Below are 20,230 nucleotides of genomic sequence, written 5' to 3'. Positions count from 1 at the left end.
TGCCGCGATCTCATACGGTCTCTGGAACTTTAAGTATTAGAAACGAACATAGATTTATATCAACTGCTGTCGTGGCGCGGTTGGTTGCTCTGTACCTCGAGAGCGTGACGTATTTTGGATCGCGGGCTCGAGACCAGGCCTGCGCAGTTTGCTTTTGCCGCGATCTCATACGGTCTCTGGAACTTTAAGTATGAGAAACGAACATAGATTTATATCAACTGCTGTCGTGGCGCGGTTGGTTGCTCTGTACCTCGAGAGCGTGACGCATTTTGGATCGCGGGCTCGAGACCAGGCCTGCGCAGTTTGCTTTTGCCGCGATCTCATACGGTCTCTGGAACTTGAAGTATTAGAAACGAACATAGATTTATATCAACTGCTATCGTGGCGCGGTTGGTTGCTCTGTACCTCGAGAGCGTGACGTATTTTGGATCGCGGGCTCGAGACCAGGCCTGCGCAGTTTGCTTTTGCCGCGATCTCATACGGTCTCTGGAACTTTAAGTATTAGAAACGAACATAGATTTAAATCAACTGCTGTCGTGGCGCGGTTGGTTGCTCTGTACCTCGAGAGCGTGACGTATTTTGGATCGCGGGCTCGAGACCAGACCTGCGCTGTTTGCTTTTGCCGCGATCTCATACGGTCTCTGGAACTTTAAGTATTAGAAACGAACATAGATACAACTGCTGTCGTGGCGCGGTTGGTTGTTCTCTGTACCTCGAGAGCGTGACGTATTTTGGATCGCGGGCTCGAGACCAGACCTGCGCAGTTTGCTTTTGCCGCGATCTCATACGGTCTCTGGAACTTTAAGTATTAGAAACGAACATAGATTTATATCAACTGCTGTCGTGGCGCGGTTGGTTGTGCAAACGTTAAGCAATCATACCCATGATGATATTATAGTGTGTTTCACTGGTCTTCTATGTGCAAACTTTAAGCAATCATTCCATGATAATATTATATTGTGTTTCACTGGTCTTCTGTGTGCAAACTTTACGCAATCATACCATGATGATATTATGGTGTGTTTCACCGGTCTTCTATGTGCAAACTTTAGGCAATCATACCATGATAATATTATGGCGTGTTTCACTGGTCTTCTATGTGCAAACTTTACGCAATCATACCATGATGATATTATGGTGTGTTTCACTGGTCTTCTATGTGCAAACTTTACGCTTTAATACCATGATGGTATTCTGGTGTGTATAACTTTTGGAATAAGATGATGTTGCTGAATTTATACCATTGCAATATTGTGGTACAGGTACTGCACCATATATACCCATTTGTGGTGAAGATGATGGTGCGTACAGACACCTCAGTGTGATCTATATTTTATATTTTCTGAGGTTGCACAAAAGTAAAAGTATATATAGTATAATGTAAATGAAACAAGAAGTTTGATAAAATCAAAACTATTGCCCTATTCTGAGCAAAAATTAGTCAGTTAGTTATTCTGGGATATAATACCAGTACATTGTCATAATACTTTAAAGATTTTATGCATCTTTCTCTTCTTAACTTTATCTATAACTTCTTATGAGAATGACTCAGAGAATTTTTATTTGATGATTCGCACAATTCAGAATTCTGGATTGGAAAAGAAATATTGATTAAATTCCCACAAAAAAACAAAAAATAAAGAAAGGAGAGAAAAATTAATTGAAATGTAAATAGAAAGTTTGTATTGATCTGTTAAACTGTTATATTTTGTTAACAAAAGTAGTATATGTTATTGGTGCATTCCTTGTCAATCCATACAAATAATGTGTGCTGATTAAAAGTGCTAATTGCAATAATTGCTAATTGTAATAAAAATATTTTTTGGCTCTACAAAAATTAAGGTATGAGCATAATTGCATCATGGGATTATTATATTTTCAATGACGATGGCTTCAATGTTGAGTATCACTGAGTGTACCCTCAGTCTGGGACGATAATCATGGGGAACAGCCCCCCCCCCCCTCCCCTCCACAAGCAGGCAATATATAATAATTTTTAGGACATATTATATTCACTTTTAACATGTATATTTTCGGAACAACTTAACAAGTCGAAAGTTCTTTGATATTGTTCAAAACTTGCAAAATATAGCATTGAAGCATTTGCATGTAAGCACTCTGCATATTACCATAATTTCTCAAAGGGGTTTGCCCCCACCCCTTCCCCTCAGACCACTTCACTGCCCTATTTTACATCTTACCCACCTCCTTTCACGAAAGGTGGTTGTGCCCCTGGCTGGGTGTGAAGACTTCCCCGGAATGCTAAAAATGTTTTTGACAGAATAAATATTTTTAAGGTATTAGTGTTTTTTCTTGACAAATTAAATAACTAAAAATTGCAGCTTAAAACTTTGCTTACTGCCAGTTTTCTGACAAGAGAGTACTATTCCAAACTTGTTGTTTTATTATTTTATTAGTTATGTCTTCAGTATTGTAAACTTATTGGTACGTATTGTGTATGTATATTGTGTGCAATGGTGTAGAGAACAACTCACTAGATGGGTAAACATATGTATAAACTGCACAAGATTATGCACAATGCAATATAATTATGCATATATCAAGGACTGTGGTGAAATCGCCCCCCCCCCCTCCTCCCCCCAAAATATATGACGTAGCAGTTATTAAATCTAAATACTACACAATTGTTGTTGTAAAATCGCCCCCCCCCCTATTATATATGACATAATAGTTATTAAATCCAAATACTACACAATAATTTTGGTTAAATCGCCCCCCCCCCTCACAAAAAGAGAAAAATTACATTGATAAAAGACATAATAGTTATTAAATCTAAATACTATTTTAGTTGCATTGTTTTATTTATAAAACTTTTTGATGGTACCCATCCTTTATGATGATATCACGCCATTCGTAGTATAATTTTGATCTGATACGCAAGATTTCTTACTGTAAATGCATATTGAATGGAAGAGTAAATTCATTTAAATTATAAATTAAGTATATATTTTCCTTTTTTGTTGTTATGTTCGTAGTTTGGGGTTTTGAAAGGCGTTGAAGGCTTATAGACGGATTTAGCTTTGGGTGTAGCTTATCGTCTTGCTTACAATTTATATATGTTCTTCATATATAAGTTCTTCAGACAAAAGACAAATACGTGGGGAAGACTCTAATTGCTACAGAATAAATCTGAAACAATCCTGAATATTTGAACAGTCTAAATTAACATACCGACCGGTGCTGTGGCCGATTGGATAAAGGCGGTGGCATTTGAAGCAATGAGGCTTAGCAATCGGGAGGTTCCGGGTTCGATACCCGACCGGGTCATAGTAAGTTGAGTTTTCCATCAAGGATCAATCTACAGTTTTCCCATCTAAAATGAAATGATTTTCTAAATTGAAAAGATTTCAAATTTGAGTTAAATTAAAATGATGAATTGGAAGTCACCCGGCGTAAAAGTTGTATTACATAGGCCATTGCTTGCTTCTTGCACATTCGTGGTCGCTTAAGTGTAAAAATAACTGCCTGGTTTTTATAGTTTGAACATATGTTATTTTAGAGAATTGTTTCGTTTGAGAAAAGTTACGCTGTGATAAAATTCTATGGTTAAAAAAAAACCACTGGCAAAAATAGCAAGAGTAAAATTTGGTTGGTCAACAAAATATAACGATATATTAACACGTTACATCTGATATGAACGGTCACTAATTGTTCACCTAATTTTGTTTTCATTGGAATTACAAATTTATTTTTCTTTCCCATTTTTCTTCTCTCATTATTGCCTGTTGGGAATGCTTCTATATAAACGTGCTCCTTGAAGCCGAATTTAACTCTCGATTTCTTGGTTTATACTTTGAGAGCAGAAAATTCGGTGATGAAGTTAGTCTGGTCAGAGGTCAAGGCAAGGATGAGCTTATCACACAAGCCAAAGCAAGATGACAAAAATCCTTGCAATTACTGAGAGGAGAGAAAGAGATGCGTGGTTCTCAGAGATATTTCGATGTTTCGTCATCACCATTAACACACGATAACGAAAAGTCATAAACCAAACATTGCCAGATGCCTTTAACTTTGTTGTCTAAATTTGTTAGTGTGGGAACTTTCACTGTGTTTCTCTTCCCAGTATTTATGTAGTTTAGATGATACTTACGAAGTAGTATATTGCCTTTGAAATTTCAATGAGTAATCTTCTTAAACTTTGGAGAAGGATGTAATCCTGATTTTCAAATAGTTGGGAAAACAAGTATCACACAGGTCAGTCAGTCAGTCCGTCCGTCATTTTTTCAAGACCAAGCATAGTAAAGGTTGTTAGTATTGGCCCTAAATGTAAGAGCGTTAAACGTATAGGTAAACTTCTTTTCAAAAGTATCATGCTCGCGGTGCTTTCACTTAGTTAAGTTCTAGGAGACATTCACCAGTGCACATGCCCGAAATCCGTGGGTGGGGGAAGGGGGGGTTCATGACCCCAATATTTATTACATTAATGATTTTGAAAACAAAGGTATCAATTTCAAAATCACTAAACATTGGTGTAACTTCTGACCATCCCCTCCTATCTCAAACCCATGTAGGTAGGAGGGGGGGGGGGTCCCTGATGGAGGCCTACATTACAATAAGCATCAGCATCACATAATGAAGTAACGGCATAGTTTTTCGAACTTACGAGATAGCCTACTGCAGAAATAATGTTCTTAAATTGCTGGAATGAAAGTTACCGACACTATATAATGTATTACGAGGAGAATTGTTTGGGTTATTGCAACAATGTCTTAAGTTGGTTTTTTTAAACCACAAGCCACGGACCTCTCCTTTTAATGCAAAAGTCGACGAGGACCGACAATTGAACAACGGTATCGTACGTTGTGCTCGTTTACTTGAATCAGTGAATTGCCTTTGTTGCTATGATACATGACGTCACGACATACAGGCCGTGTGTCGGATACATTAGGTTGTCTGAACAAAACCAAACAAAACTATGTTCATTAACTATCTTTATAACTACCGTCTATAAATCTTGATCATCCAACAGGCGGAAGTGAAAAATCATATTTATTTACAATACTTTTGAAAAATTCCAACATTCCATCTCACTTATAAGCATCTAGCTAGATTCCAAAACTACACACATGATAACCTTGAAATCACCACGGGTCATTCTTATGACGTCATTGATTGCTTTTGTTGTTGTGCAAGCTAGACGACAATAATCACACTGCAGTAGTCGAAGGTGCTGCACCTTTTTCACCTCATGACGTTTGTCATGAACAAATAATAATCCTAGTTTTTCGTCCAGACTCGCTTCGGATCAAGTCTCATTCGTCGCCGGGCGGAATATTTCACTATAAAGTAGGGGTGTAATGTATTTATGTACAATCTGAAAGAGTTGTTGTTTTTTCTTTCTCTCAAATTATTTTGAAATCGACAATTCACATCCTTAACGTATTTTAATTTAGTGAATTAATAGTATTTATATTATTATTAATCCCATAGCTATGCAGACCTTCAATATTGTTCAACTCGACATCAACCTATTATCGAATAGTATATTCCAAAATACAACAACATTCCAGGTGGCGACGAATAGGACATCGTCAGTATCTTTAATTAAATACGCCTTGCCTTAGCTTCCCACAATTTTAAGAACGTTTTTAGCTACAGCTTAGACAGTTACAAGGGCGTAGGAACCGGGGGGCTGGGGCGCCAGCCCCCCCTAGTGAAAAATATGGAGGGGCGGAAGTATCATTCCGCCCCCCCCCCTCTTCGCAAGTCAGAAAACCCCTTTTTCATTTCCAAATGAGAAAAAAATCTCATTTGGAGCACCAAATTGCATCTAAAGCCAGGTGAAAATGCAAAATTATTTACAAAATGGAGTGGGTGTTGAAGTGTGCTACATTACACCAAATTGCATCTGAGGCCACCTGGAAATGCCAAAAAATTCCAAAGGGGAGGGGGACACCCCCTCCCCCTCCCCCAGGCCGGCCATCAGTCTTCAGCCCCCCCCCCACTCAAAGTACCTTCCTACGCCACTGGACAGTTACATCTGTAAGATCACAGTTATATGAAGCTATGCCCAGCCTCTGAACTAACTACAGTGGAAGGATTACCCTGGCAAGATAATAATTCGATGACACCTCTGCGATAGCTTTTAAATGCAAATGTGGATGGAGGTGTCTATAAAAACAATACTATTATCCCCCGTAGGACCTCTCGCGAGGTCGATCAGGGGTTAAACTCTTTGTTGTTGTTGTTGTTGTTGCTCATTCTAGTGATGAATCTGGTACAGTGTAGTACATAACAGTATATTTATCTAAGCCACTAGACACAATTTGAAACTACGTCATGACAACCCATCATGACGTCACCAATACCACAACGACCCCCCATTCTGCTCAAATTTTCAAAATTTTGCACAAGAAAGGCCGAGGAGAACTTCGTGTAAACATTACAACATACGACCTCAGATTGGAATTATCCCTTTGACCCTCAAACCAAAATTGGTACGTGTTAATTACCAGTCATGGAACCTTCTTGATATATATTATATTGTACGGCATTTGATTGAGTTGCCTTCTTCATGAATCTAATTAACATAACAATAGGGATGATTCAATCCTTTAAGCCTCTTTTCTTACATCCATCTCCCGAGTCAACCCTCCCACTTTCAATGAACCGGTCACGCATCAGTCGGTTGACCGTAGAAGTTTTAAAAGAAGTCCATTTGAAGAAAATTCCTTTTCAAGGGTACGCCTCGGAAAGAGCCCGAGAGACTCAGTAAGTGGGTATTACATACTAAGTAAATTTGAGTTGTATTTCCCAGCGAGGGAGAAGATAGCCTCTGGTTTACACATATATATATAGGACCCGTACAATAAAACGGGATTTATACTATACAGCAGCAACGTTGACTTGAAGAAACAAACGAAGAGAATTTGTTTTATATTGGATTTGTTTTTTATATTTATAACAACGGAGAAGATCGCCCGTCGAATTCGTTGCCTGGAGAGATATGTACATCATTCTAACAAAACTTGACGAAGATCAGAAATTTCTACTGTTTTTTTCTTTTTAAGAAAAAGGGGAGATTTTGATTTTTTCATGCGTTTGTTAATGAAGCACTTGGAAGTTGAAGATTGGTGAATAACTTTGTTTAACCCGAAGGCAACCGTCGGTATTGACCACTGCGACAAACTTTCAAAGAAACGAACGTAAGCCTAAATTGTTTCAACTTTATCTGAGAGAGGGAAATATATAACCGGACCAAACATAAACATGAAGTTTATGACGTCATCGATATTTATAGTCTGCTACCTTTGGGTCCTTTATGGGACGGTTGACGCCCAAGGTATGTATCTAATATATGAGATATACTTGTAAACAGATCATATATATATTCATAAACAAACAGTCACATTTTATTACAACATTAATGTATTAGTGATACATATACACGGTGTCCTATGAAAGGGACGCCAGAAACTCTCATGCCTGCCGGCGATTATTGCTGAGTGGCGCAACAGGAGCACCGAATCAGTAGAGAGATTTAAAGGGAGACTCGGGGAGTGGGGAAGTTGGGGGTGAATAACAAGTCACCATTGACCCATATCATTTACATAACTGGTAAGTTCCGGACCCCGAAACAAGGCGTCAGCCCACCCCCCCCCCCCCACACCACAACCCGACCAACATCCACCCCATTTTTTTAACAAGCGAGAATGTGTAGTACACTGCTATAAACTCGTTAAGTACATTCCGCAACACATGTCGTATTACTACATAGAAATGTTCTATCCTCCAATTAATGGCGTAATATTTACATTGGAGTATAACTTTAGTGCCAGCACTCACCATCTCGTAACTTTTTGCATCAACAAGTGGCGTGCAAAACGGCTTGGTCCAATTTATTTTTATATTTAGTCGGGCAGACTTATATAACACTCATATTTTTGAGGTCTAAATATGGACCTAATTTATAGTCTCCTAAAACATGCCTCACAATACGTTACTTTTGATGTCTAAAAATTTAAACTAATTTCCTGAGGGACGACCAACAGACCCCTCGAAATGATAGTCAGTTAAATCCTGGATCTGTCCCTTTCCATTCCATTAAGGTTCCTGCCTCTACCTAAACCAGCCCCGCCCCCTCTCCCCCCCCCCCCAGACACACACGCACACATGTGAGATCATGAAGAATATCTTATATCGATTTAAAAACAAAGTTAAAATGAAATACAAGCCAGTTACAAACATTTGGACCATAAACTTTTCAACAACGGATCTACTTAGCATTAGTGTGGAGATAATTGTCGGATGCATCTTTGGCTCTGCATATTTGAATAGTATCGAGAGACAATTCTTCCCCCCCCCCCCCATCACCCTCCTCCTGCCTCTCACGTTCCCACGAATATTCAAGCCAATGTACTTAAAGCAGTCAAGTTTTAGTCAAATGAAATATGAAATTTTAATAAAATACTCTAAATATATATTTTTTTTAGGTTGCACATCCACTTCCTGTCAGAATGATGGGACGTGTCAGAGCATCACAAACGGGTTCATCTGCGAATGTCTGCCAGGATTCTTTGGGGTTGACTGTTCCATTCGTAAGTCTAAGGCCTATCAATGTTGAGCTATTTGGATTAATTTCAAACAAGTGTCGTAAAGCCAAAGAGGGGTACAGCTTATGTCACGTTCCTTCTGTATATTGAAAAATAATAACTGAAATAGAATTTTTTCTCCATAAGACCCAGCAACAACCATGAAAGAAACCAATTTGACCCCTTTAAGTTCATCGGTATTGCCCCTCCCCCACCCTCCCCACCCCGCGGAATATGATAGAAAGTCAGTTGATGGTCACAAATGATCAAATTTCAACAAACGTTTTTCTTATGCTAAACTATAAACGTGATCATCCGCTGTGAAACATTTAATTTGTCTATTTTAGCAATCCTGAATGTCTGTGAAACACTAAAAGAATCAAAACCTACAGGAAAGTGACCAGCTTGTAAAAACTTCTAGCAGTTCTTAGCTTGCTAAAATATGCGGCCAATGCAGACGACCATTGATCGCATACAATAAGTTTTATTCGTGCAACCGTCTTTTTCTTTCATTTCACTTCCAGAGTCACAATGCATACCAAACCCTTGCAAAAATGGGGCCGGATGTCGGAATCTCGTAACAGATTTCGAGTGCATCTGCCCAACGTCTCACACTGGACCGACGTGTGACGAAGAAGGTACAATTTAGGTTAATTTTCATAAACACAAATATACATATAACTATTCACGCAGACAGATATACGTATACATATATTTTCCATTATACAAACTAAGGTATGATAGAGAACCGAAGAAGTAGGATGTCGCCTCCCACCCCTACCATTATAATAAACAATAATAAGATAAGACATCCAGAGAACATAGGTTTACATAACTTATATAGAGCCTATATATATATATCAACCGACCCGATTGGGTTCAAAAATTCATTAATTTCCTTATGTTGCCATTTTTTTTATAAGAACAAAATAAGTGTTTGTTTTTGTGTCTTATAGTAACGGCGTGTACCACAGACCCATGTCTGAATAATGGTACATGTTCTGTGACGTCATCCAGTCCTGGGTATAGATGTTCTTGTACTGGTAATTGGATCGGTGACACTTGTCAGCAAGGTAAAAGATAAAACGTTTACAATATGTTTTGTTTTATACATTAGACGTCTAAGATTCAATGAAACACTTACCGTGAATTTGAATCATTGAGAGAAAAACACATGTGTATTCATTGGCGTGCGGACGGAATAAGTTATGACAGTTCAAAATTAAGATCCGTGAAGGAAGAACGATAAAGACGATTCTGTGGACTTTTCCCCCCTCCATATTTCTTCTTTTATTTTATCCAAGGGAGGGGGAGGGGAGGGGGTGTGGAAGGTTTGTGAGGAACTAAATGTTTTATGGGGCATGCACGTTACTTTAATCGTTGTGACGTCAGAGAATTAGATATTTAAATGCGTATGATAAACTAAGGAAATATATATTTTAGATCATAACTTTGTGGCTACTGGGGAGACAAGCCCCTTATTTTACATTATTGTACTTGTTAGATGCAAATACAAGACGTTAGTTTGAAAATTCAGTAGAATGTACAACATTTCAATGTTCGCTTGGTATTCGTATGTTTCTCGGTGGGTGAGGGGTGGTAGAGGTTAGGGTGCGAGTTCTAAACTTTAACGTATTTCCTGCTTGCATACAGAACGCGCGTACGTTATATACACAATGAGATTTGTATCGCAATTTACGGTCGCCACATGTGACGTCATACATCGAACGGCTCAATCATGATTACGCTACTATAACAATCCCGAAACAACCCCCCCCCCCCCGCCGGCCCTCACTCCAATGATTTCCCCATGAAAAATTAAAGACAAAATTGATTTGGTCTTTTCTTTTTTTTTCAACAGCTAACGCATGTGGGAATAATCCGTGCCTGAACGGTGCTAGCTGTTTCGTTCATGAAGCAGGAACGGCGTTTTTCTGCCTCTGTGCTCAGGGATGGACTGGGACGAGCTGTGAAACCGAAATTGGTAATCACTTCATATTATGTTAATGATCATATCAGCGTAGTAGTATGCATAGATACTTATATACTTGAGGATAGGATGGTGGCTTAATCAGCAAGTGCTATTATAAATGAATTATTTCAACTTGTTTCAGATGTTAGATGATAACGTCATGCAGATCATCTTTCTTGAGTGACGTATCATACGCACGTGAAGATTACGAGGCGGGGTTGGTGTGGGGGAGGGAGTGGGCTGGGTTGGGTGTTTGTGAAGAAGAATGGGAGTAGAACAAAAGACAATTGTCTGTACAGTGTAATAATAATAATAATAATATATATATATATATATATATATATATATATATATATATATATATATATATATATATACACTGGCGGATCCAGGGCCTTTGTTTGGGAGGGGCCAAAGTGGCATTAGACTGATATGGGGGAGGGGTCTAAGGGGATGGGGTGCCCCCCCCCTCCCCTTTGCAAAATTTTCTATTGCTGAATGCCCTCAAATGCAATTTGGTGCGACAAAAGTGTACAATGGTGATGTTAATTTACTTCTAAAAAAAATGTTTCCCAGGTGTAATTTTCTAAAATATTTATAAAACAAAGTTGGGATCATCTTTCTCAAGAAATTCTATTTCTCATAGGTTATAAATTTCTTACAACCAGCCTGTAACTGCAAAATGGTGTTAAACTGTAAATCCTCATGCTCATACATTTACATAGCTCCCAACTCTTGAGAAGGCAAATGCTGGTCCATGCCAAGAATCGCCGTCCTGGGGGAGGGGTATAATGGGAGGGGGTGTCCCCCTCCCCTTTTGAATTTTTTTTTGAATCCTGGTGATGCCAAAATGTAAAATGGTGGCACTTAGAAAGGCTTTTGTCACCCAAAATTTTCTGAGAAATATGCATTTCAGGGGCGTATCCAGGATTTTCCAATAGGGGGGGGGGGGCGTCAGGCATGAATGATCGCCGTCCTGGGGGATGGGTCTAAGGGGAGGGGTGGACAATTTTTGCTTTCGAAGAAGCGCTGAAATGCAAATTGGTGACGGCCAATAGGGGGGCGCGCGCCTTTTGCGCCCCCCCCCCCCGATACGCCCCTGCATTTTTTTTGTGTAACATCAATAAATTGAACAGTAGGTGATAATTTATTCTTTCCCGTGGCATGAAAATGTTCGCTGCTCACCCCAATGAAAAGAAATATAGGCTAATTTGAGGTTCAAATGATGCTGTAAAGGAGTTTTATACTCTATTATGCTAAATGCTCAAGAAATGATGGTTGCTAAGTCAAAATTTGATGCAAATTTTTTTATGTATACTTGACAATTACAATGCGGTTTTTTCGGACGCTTGTGCGGGTCAGCGGGTTTGGGTGTTAGAATGTGGGTCTAATTCCCGCGAATTGCGAGTCAGTTGGGAGCTCTGCATTTAATTTTAAACCAGAAAACGAAAAGGTTTAGACTAGTCTACCACTGCTATTCCTCTCGATTTTTTTAATTTCCAATCATATGATTTAGCGGATGTTCGGAAACACTTTTTGGCTCACCTTTGGGGGGGGGGCCCCCCTTGGATCCGCCAGTGTATATATATATATATATATATATATATATATATATATATATATATATATATATATATATATATATATATATATATATATATATATATATTGAGCTACCTCCCGAGAGCAGGTTTCTAAATGTATTCAGGACATTGCCACCAGCACTGAGAGTATAGATACTGTTATCATCTATAAACAATAAATAAAATACTTCTTAACAGTTTTTGTCAATATAGTCAATTAAAATTACTCACCCATGGTATAGGGAGTAATGTGCTTAGTTTATTGTAACATTGAATGCTTATGACTATAATTTGTGACTTAATTATAGCTCCTTGCATCCTTGTCAAAAACAGATCCATGTTCGAATAGTCCCTGCATGAACGGAGGGACTTGTGTTCAGCTGCCGGGTAACGGTATTTCTTGTACATGTCTCGAATTCTTTGAGGGTATATTCTGCGAGTCACGTGAGTATAGATTATATATATATTTAGGTTGCATACTATAGTTACTTGCTCCAATGGCTTACCGTCGTACGTACTAAGTTGTCACTTTCAAAGATTGCCGAAACACGCATATAAAGACCGTTTCTAATTGACAAGTCCTTCGATCCCCATCATATGAATAGGTGATGGTACCGTCTATCAGGACATACTTGCAAATCTCCATATCATGGCCGTTTAAACTTTGATTTAGCAGTCACCGTACCATCCTGCTACAACTTTGCTACACTTATTCTTGCGTAGAAAATGTCTAGGCCCATAAGTCCCTGGTTACATGGAAGTGTTATGTCCCTGTAGAGCTGGTGCTTTCGTTCTTCACGAGGATTTCGACATGTTTGGGCATTTCATTCATGAAACTAATTATATGCGGGTATTTACTTGTAAGTGTGCAAAGCTTGCTTTGTGGTAGTATTCTCCAAAATAATATATTTTAAATAAGAAACTTTATTTTAATCCCTTACATAAAGTTAACGTCATCAATATATTTGCCCGCAAACTATACCAGAAAATCAATTAATTCTCACCCATGATGAAATGTCTAAGCACGTAATTGCCTGACACGGTAAAAGTAGTTACCCACACAGAATATACATTAATACTCATTATTGGTTGTGAATAAGTTAGAGTACCAGAGCCTCTAGAAAAGTACTTTTGAAAACTTCTAGCACTTTCAACGAGCTAAATTTTGGTTGTCCATTACATTTATCTGGTTTGGTCTTCGAAAAACAAGTACTTCTTTGAGCCCATTACTGTGAGAATTTTACACCCGATGGAAAATATACCAGTGTTCCCTTAGAAAGATATGGTAGAAATTATGATATCTTATTAAATAGTTCGAAGTCAGGAATGACAGAAAATGTTCAAATAAAGAAAAGACCTGATAACTGGATATATAGGCTGTAGTAACTAATTGTTAATACATTTCTATCAATATAAGCGAAAGGGAAAAGAAAAAAAATGATAAAATGCATTGTTTTACTTCATTCTGCAGGTTCTATTTAGTGCTTTCGATTCCACATTGATGTAATATCAGGGTTAATCGTAAAGGTCCTACTTATTTTTTTTTTCCTTGTTTTTTATTTCGTGAAATAGGGAAGAGTCCTTGTCTGAGTAACCCATGTCAAAATGGCGGAGAGTGCCAAGCATTGAACGCCGAAAATACAGCTTTCCAGTGTACTTGTACAAGCGACTGGGAAGGAGATACCTGTGAAATTGGTAAATGTAGAAGAAATTAATCAAGTTACAAGTTTCTGAAGCTCAGCTGATCTATTGCAAGAAAATTGGGTGTCGGAGGGCGGAAGGGATGATTTGAAGGGATGGGCCGGATGATGGGGAGAGGGGGGAGAAGGGATGATTTGAAGGGATGGGCCGGATAATGGGAAGAGGGGGGAGAAGGGATGATTTGAAGGGATGGGCCGGATGATGGGAAGAGAGGGGGGGGGGAGAAGTGATGATTTGAAGGATGGGCCGGATGATAGGAAGAAGGGAACAATTTTCATGTTTATAAACGAAAAGGCAGTTTCAAACACTCCCATGCAGCAAATAGTCTTCGCAATCGAAGCCGAGCAATATAAGATCTATTTTATAAGTGTAGAATCAACAAAACTCACAACGATAAGAATTTCTTATATTCTCGCAATTTTCTGTATATTTTAATATTAAATTTTAAGAAGAAAAAAGACTGCCACTAAAGTTAGACTTAGAAATTCAGGTTTCAATATTTTGAAGTTTTTGAAAAGAACGTTCATAAAGTATATACCATGTTGTATTATTGTATCCTTGACTTATCTTTGATTTAGTTTTAAAAAAAATATTAAAAAATTGTTTCATTTCTCCACAACATCATGTTTGTGTCAATATTATGATATGCAGCAAAATTCCCACTTTTTCGAAAACTCAAAAAAAATACAAATGATGGCGAGACCCGGGGGAAGGGCGAGTTACTCATCTTTTCGAAGAGGCATTAAACCTAACAGTTTGATTAGGTTAATTTACACTTTGAATACGAAAGGAAAAACGAAATACCCAGCGGTTTTTTTTTATCGGTTCTTTACATTGCAGCTAAGTTTCCTTGTGAACACAATCCTTGCGAAAACGTCGCAACTTGTATTGCAATGGGCGATGGTACCCGTCTGTGTATATGTGCACCCTTCTACAGCGGCGTATCCTGTCAAATTGGTGAGATTTTGATACTTTCAAATGATCATTATTATAACATCATTGTTAATCAAACCAATTTTGGTATACCGGACATATATTGTGTTTGTAAGCTCAAATATTCTAGAACATCAATGTATATATAGCTGATATTTCAAAACCGTAAAAAAAATGATAACAGATTTTTGTTGTTATTGGACATTGTTTAAAAATCGGCATATCGTGTGCTTTAAGCTATAGGCCTTACGGCGAATGTTATCACTGTAAAATATCATTGGCTAACTAATGAATCTGTCAAATGCATATTGCTTTATACAAAACATTAGAAAGCTGTGAACTCGGAATATTCAAGTATATGAAATTAAAATTTGTGCGGTTTCAATCATTTTAAGCTGGATTTTCGTTAACTTTTTGGGGGACAAGTCATAAATTACTATGTATCAACCTACCGAATATTTCAATAAAACAATGTTGCAACAATTAGATGTTTCGATGTTTTCATCACGTGACATTCCACTTAAAAAAAATCCTTACCTACAGATATTTTTTAACATGTTTGATATCTCTTTTCTAATTAAAGATGCAAGGTGCGTAAACTAAATATTTCAACATATAATCGTGTAATACTGGACAAATTACCGAAAGGCAACGACACCAACGCTTGGTGATATAATTAGTAACATCAGGAGTGTTATTCTTTTCCTCTACTTGTAGTCAGTGCCTGTTTTTCTGGACCTTGCAAGAATGACGGTAACTGCGTCACTGGAACCGATCCTCAAGAATTTACTTGTGAATGCTCAAATGGATACTTAGGACCTACATGCGAATCAAGTGAGATAACGTTACCCGTATAGCTTTCAATATACAATATTTACTTAATTCCTCTATTACATGTCTCTTACATACACACTCTGATCTTCCCAGCCGAAGAACTGGTAACATTCTTCCACTGAAACCCTAATAACCCTCTCCAGGGACCCTGCCCTCCTTCAGAAAAAACATACCAATCAGAAGTCTATAATACGAGTGTTTTTGTTTGTTTTTGATGACATGTGGACTTCTTCTTCTGAATCGCGCCTACTTTTATATTCTTAATGGAATTTGTTTTCATGGCCAGACTTAAGTATACTTAAGTTAGGTTTGTCCACAACATAAGGTCCCTGGTTCGAGTCACTCCCAGATTAATGTATGTCGTCCAGTTTCAGAGTTGTTGACAATTGACAATTCATAATCATGGACGTTAAATATGAATGTAAGAGACTGACTTCGGTCAGCTTGCGGCTTTGATAAGCCAATGAGGCTTCTTCGCGAGTTCCTGCTTGCAGGAGGATCTAAAATACATACAAATACATACATCAAATTACTGCTACACTGCTATTACTGCAACAGTATCATTCTTTTCCTCTTAATTCTGGTAGTCGATGCCTGTCTTTCTGGACCTTGCAAGAATGAGGGTAACTGCGTCACTGGAACCAATCCTGAAGATTTTACTTGTGAATGCTTAAATGGATACTTAGGACCTACATGCGAATCAAGTGAGATAACGTTACCGGTATAGCTTTCAATATACCATGTATTTACTTGATTCCTCTATTACCTGTCCCTTTTATAAGCACTCCGATCTTACCCAGCCTAAGAACTGGTAACATTCTTCCACTAAGACCCTAATTACCCTCTCCAGGGTGCCTGCCCTCCTTCAGAAAAAAACATACCATTCAGAAGTCTATAATACGCGTGTTTTTTGTTTTTGATGACATGTGGATTTCTTCTTCTGAATCGCGCCTGGTTTTATATTCTTAATGGAATTTGTTTTCATTCCCAGACTTAAGTATACTTAAGTTAAGGTTTGTCCACAACATAAGGTCCCTGGTTCGAGTCACTCCCAGATTAATGTATGTTGTCCAGTTTCAGAGTTGTTGACAATTGACAATTCATAATCATGGACGTTAAATATGAATGTAAGAGACTGACTTGGGTCAGCTTGCGGCTTTGATAAGCCAACGAGGCTTCTTCGCGAGTTCCTGCTTGCAGGAGGATCTAAAATACATACAAATACATACAACAAATTACTGCTACACTGGTATTACTGCAACAGTATCATTCTTTTTCTCTTAATTCTGGTAGTCGATGCCTGCCTTTCTGGACCTTGCAAGAATGAGGGTAACTGCGTCACTGGAACCAATCCTGAAGATTTTACTTGTGAATGCTCAAATGGATACTTAGGACCTACATGCGAATCAAGTGAGATAACGTTAACCGTATAGCTTTCAATATACCATATTTACTTCATTACTCTTATTACCTGTCTCTTACATACACACTCTGATCTGCCCCAGTCTAAGAACTAGTAACATTCTTGCACAGCGCCCCTATATTAACCCCCTCTCCAAGGTGGCTGCCCTCCGAATCGCGCCTGGTATAGCCTACTCTGATTTCAAAAGTCGTGTTTGAGGGCTGTTATAAATTTGTAATTGTGTGTTGTCCTCGTGCAGCCATGATGGTGAAACCTTTTCAACTCTCTCTCTCTGTATTTTGCCTTTCGTATATTTTAAGATGAATATAAACAGGCATACAGTAGTAAGTCATTTAAAAACGTCAATCTTTAGATTCAGCATTTAACAAACCCAACCTTCAGAAAATAAACAATAATAGAACAAATGAAAACGTTAAAACTTGAAACATGATTTGGCTCAATGAAGTTGTATTCAGAGTTGTCAAATTATCAGTCTTTGCTATGACTGACTGACATAAAAATGAAAATTGAGCCAACTGTTTGACCCGGGCTGTATCCCCGCAACCCCCCCCCCCTCCCCTCGTCAGGCCTGGTTCAGTGGTATAGTTAATTTGCCAGAGCAATAAGCGAAATACTATATGGTTTCAGTACAACAATGCTATGTAAATGTGAGCTATAAAGCATGGTGGGCTCATAATTGACGCACTTAAGGATTTGATCAACGATTTCTATCAACGAAAAATCCAAATCCCTCAACTGTATGTATGTGTGGTTCCTCAGAAATGTAATGATCTCAAAATATTTATTGTTTTGTGCATAAGCAACGTACAGTTGAGCAGAATTTGACCACAAAATGCCTGCCCTGTCAAGTTCTTTCATACCCATAAATTGACACATTCGTCGATAAGCTAACTGTAACTTTTGTGTAAGTATACATCAATTGACTCTGAATGCTGTTTGATATGCTCTGAGCCCCTAAGCTCAGACACGTCGGGTCCCAGGGAGTAGTGGTATCATGCTGAATTAATTTTGGTTAGTTTTAGGAAGTAAGATTTCCAAATCCCCAAAATAGGTGCAAAACTGTGGGGGGGGGGGGGGTGTTAACAGCTTTAAAAAAAACACACTTTGATCAGCACATAGCTAAAATTGATTCAAACTCATGAAATATGTAACTCTGCTTCCATGCAAAAAGTTTAGGTTGCCTGCTGTATCCTTGCTAGTAATATTTGAAGGTGCGTCAATTACGAAGGTGCGTCAATTAAAAAGCCTTTAAATCTCACCGTGAGAAAAATGGTTAATCGACTACTTTCAGTTCTGCATAACCTCTCTCTTTCCTTGTTTAATTTTGCAGCTCAAGTCTGTTCTCCAAATCCGTGTATCAATCAAGGCACATGCATTCCTAACCTGGATCTTCAAGATTTCACTTGTGATTGCCAGCCCGGTTTTGGCGGGCAATTCTGTCACATAGGTAAAGACGAATATTTTAGACATCATTTCAGCAGCTATACACATGCATGCATGTGATAAGGAATGTAATGGATAAACTGATATGGTTGTATTTCAAGTTTTGGTTATGTGATTTCCCGTGGATTTGCTGAATTTGGCATAGCACTGATACAATCGTTCCTCAGTCCCCACCCCCCCCCCCCACCCACTCAGCAACCGTGTATATAGTAGAGCGTTCTGATCAAGTGGTTTAAGCTATATATGATCTAAGGCTTGCAGGTTCGAGTCCAGGCCAGATCATTACGTTGTGTCCTTAATTGGGCAAGGTACTTTATCTCCATTGCCTCTTTTCACCGAGTTGTATAAATGGGGACCTGTGAGATAAATTGTCAGTTGGATGTTCTTTTGCTGCTGCCATGTGGTATGTTTGAAAGGTTATCGTTGACCAGGGTAATATTGTGATGCGCCTCGAGCACCGTTATCGGTGGATATATCTGCGTATTATAAATCATCAGTCCTCCTTAATTGACTTTATTTTCCTTGATCTTCTTCTGTAAATGACGTAAAGTAACCGCCACTGTAGAGATAGAAAGCTGTTGGTAGGTCTACTAGTCAATCCGAACTTCCAGAATTCGGTTTCATCTAAATATGCATCTCCAAACGAATCAGAATAGATTATATATAATGGTGGTGGACAAAGCGGCCAAATTCAAGAAACTATGCGTAGCCTCAACGTCACGATTTAAGGTTGGCAATCAACGTTTGCATTACTTGTTAATACTATTATACAGTTACCCTATTTTTTTCAGTCACGTCTTGTGTTTAGTGGGAGATGTCAATTCTGAGAAGAATCGCCGGAATTTAGAGGGGATGGAAAAATGAAAGTAATTAATGACATGGAGCTCCAACAGAGCTATATAGACTGACATCGATAATACACACTCATTCCGTTTCTATATCTCTCAGAGAGTCTTTGCCGAACCTCTCCTTGCCAAAACTCAGGAACATGTACCGATAGCGAAGACCTCTCTAGTTATTCGTGCGACTGTCCACCATTGTACACCGGCCGGAACTGTGAGATAGGTGAGTGAAATTACAGTGGTCAGCTGAATAACTAGGTCTATATGCAGGCGCGTAGCCAAGGGGGGCGAAGGGGGCAGCCCCCCCCCCTTGAGCATTTTTTTAAAATGTTTTTATGATATCGCTAGTAATTTCAAAGGAGAAAATGCTAAGATGCAACTTACAAGGCCTGGGAAGTGCCATTTCCAGCGATCTGGGAGGCATTTTCAGCCAAAATTTTCTTGTACGCTTCGCGCCAACTCATGGTGGCGCTACGCTTAGATAGTTTGAAATGCCGAATCTACGGCTCTGATAGTTTGCCTACATTTTCGCTCCTCCCTTGGCAAATTCCTGGCTACGCGCCTGTCTATATGGTAGAACATTATGCGAAGGCATTTTTTTCCATACAGTTGATGTCCTTACTTGGCAATAAGAAACTGCAATTTTGGTAGACAGTAAAATATTCGAAACTCAATCTTGAAAATACTCCAGTTTTGAATATTAGTCTATGATATATATGTATATACACAGTATCTGTTTTATTTTTGGTTTTTCTCCTAGAAAATACGTGTTTGACTTCTCCATGTCAGAATGGTGCTGAGTGTATCTCCGACGTGACATCATCAGGCTATACATGTAATTGTGTTGCGCCTTTCACTGGACCGAATTGTGATTTAGGTAAGTTTTCAACTATTATAGTATACCAAAGTGTTTTCGTTTAGATCAGGGTTGTCCAACCTTTTGCAGA

The 20,230-nt window shown here is 38.6% G+C and overlaps 1 protein-coding gene across 2 annotated transcripts in view; it reads left to right on the top strand.

Moving 5' to 3' along the window:
- The first annotated feature begins 6,718 nt into the window (after nt 1-6,718).
- Nucleotides 6,719-20,230, top strand: part of LOC139981491 (uncharacterized) — an 18,176-nt gene continuing 4,664 nt past the window's right edge. The window contains exons 1-14 of one of the 2 annotated variants that reach the window (XM_071993904.1): nt 6,719-7,303; nt 8,454-8,558; nt 9,077-9,190; nt 9,509-9,625; nt 10,414-10,536; nt 12,441-12,551; nt 13,680-13,802; nt 14,649-14,765; nt 15,459-15,575; nt 16,163-16,279; nt 16,869-16,985; nt 18,329-18,445; nt 19,390-19,506; nt 20,044-20,160. In XM_071993904.1, coding sequence (XP_071850005.1) covers nt 7,231-7,303; nt 8,454-8,558; nt 9,077-9,190; nt 9,509-9,625; nt 10,414-10,536; nt 12,441-12,551; nt 13,680-13,802; nt 14,649-14,765; nt 15,459-15,575; nt 16,163-16,279; nt 16,869-16,985; nt 18,329-18,445; nt 19,390-19,506; nt 20,044-20,160 — 1,585 coding nt within the window. In that variant the 5' untranslated portion in view covers nt 6,719-7,230. The remainder of the gene's footprint in view (nt 7,304-8,453; nt 8,559-9,076; nt 9,191-9,508; nt 9,626-10,413; nt 10,537-12,440; nt 12,552-13,679; nt 13,803-14,648; nt 14,766-15,458; nt 15,576-16,162; nt 16,280-16,868; nt 16,986-18,328; nt 18,446-19,389; nt 19,507-20,043; nt 20,161-20,230) is intronic. The other variant, XM_071993905.1, reaches the window with a different exon arrangement.

This window comes from Apostichopus japonicus, chromosome 15 (genome assembly GCF_037975245.1).
Source record: "Apostichopus japonicus isolate 1M-3 chromosome 15, ASM3797524v1, whole genome shotgun sequence".
NCBI lineage: Eukaryota > Metazoa > Echinodermata > Holothuroidea > Aspidochirotida > Stichopodidae > Apostichopus > Apostichopus japonicus.
This window is presented reverse-complemented; position numbering and strand designations above follow the sequence as displayed.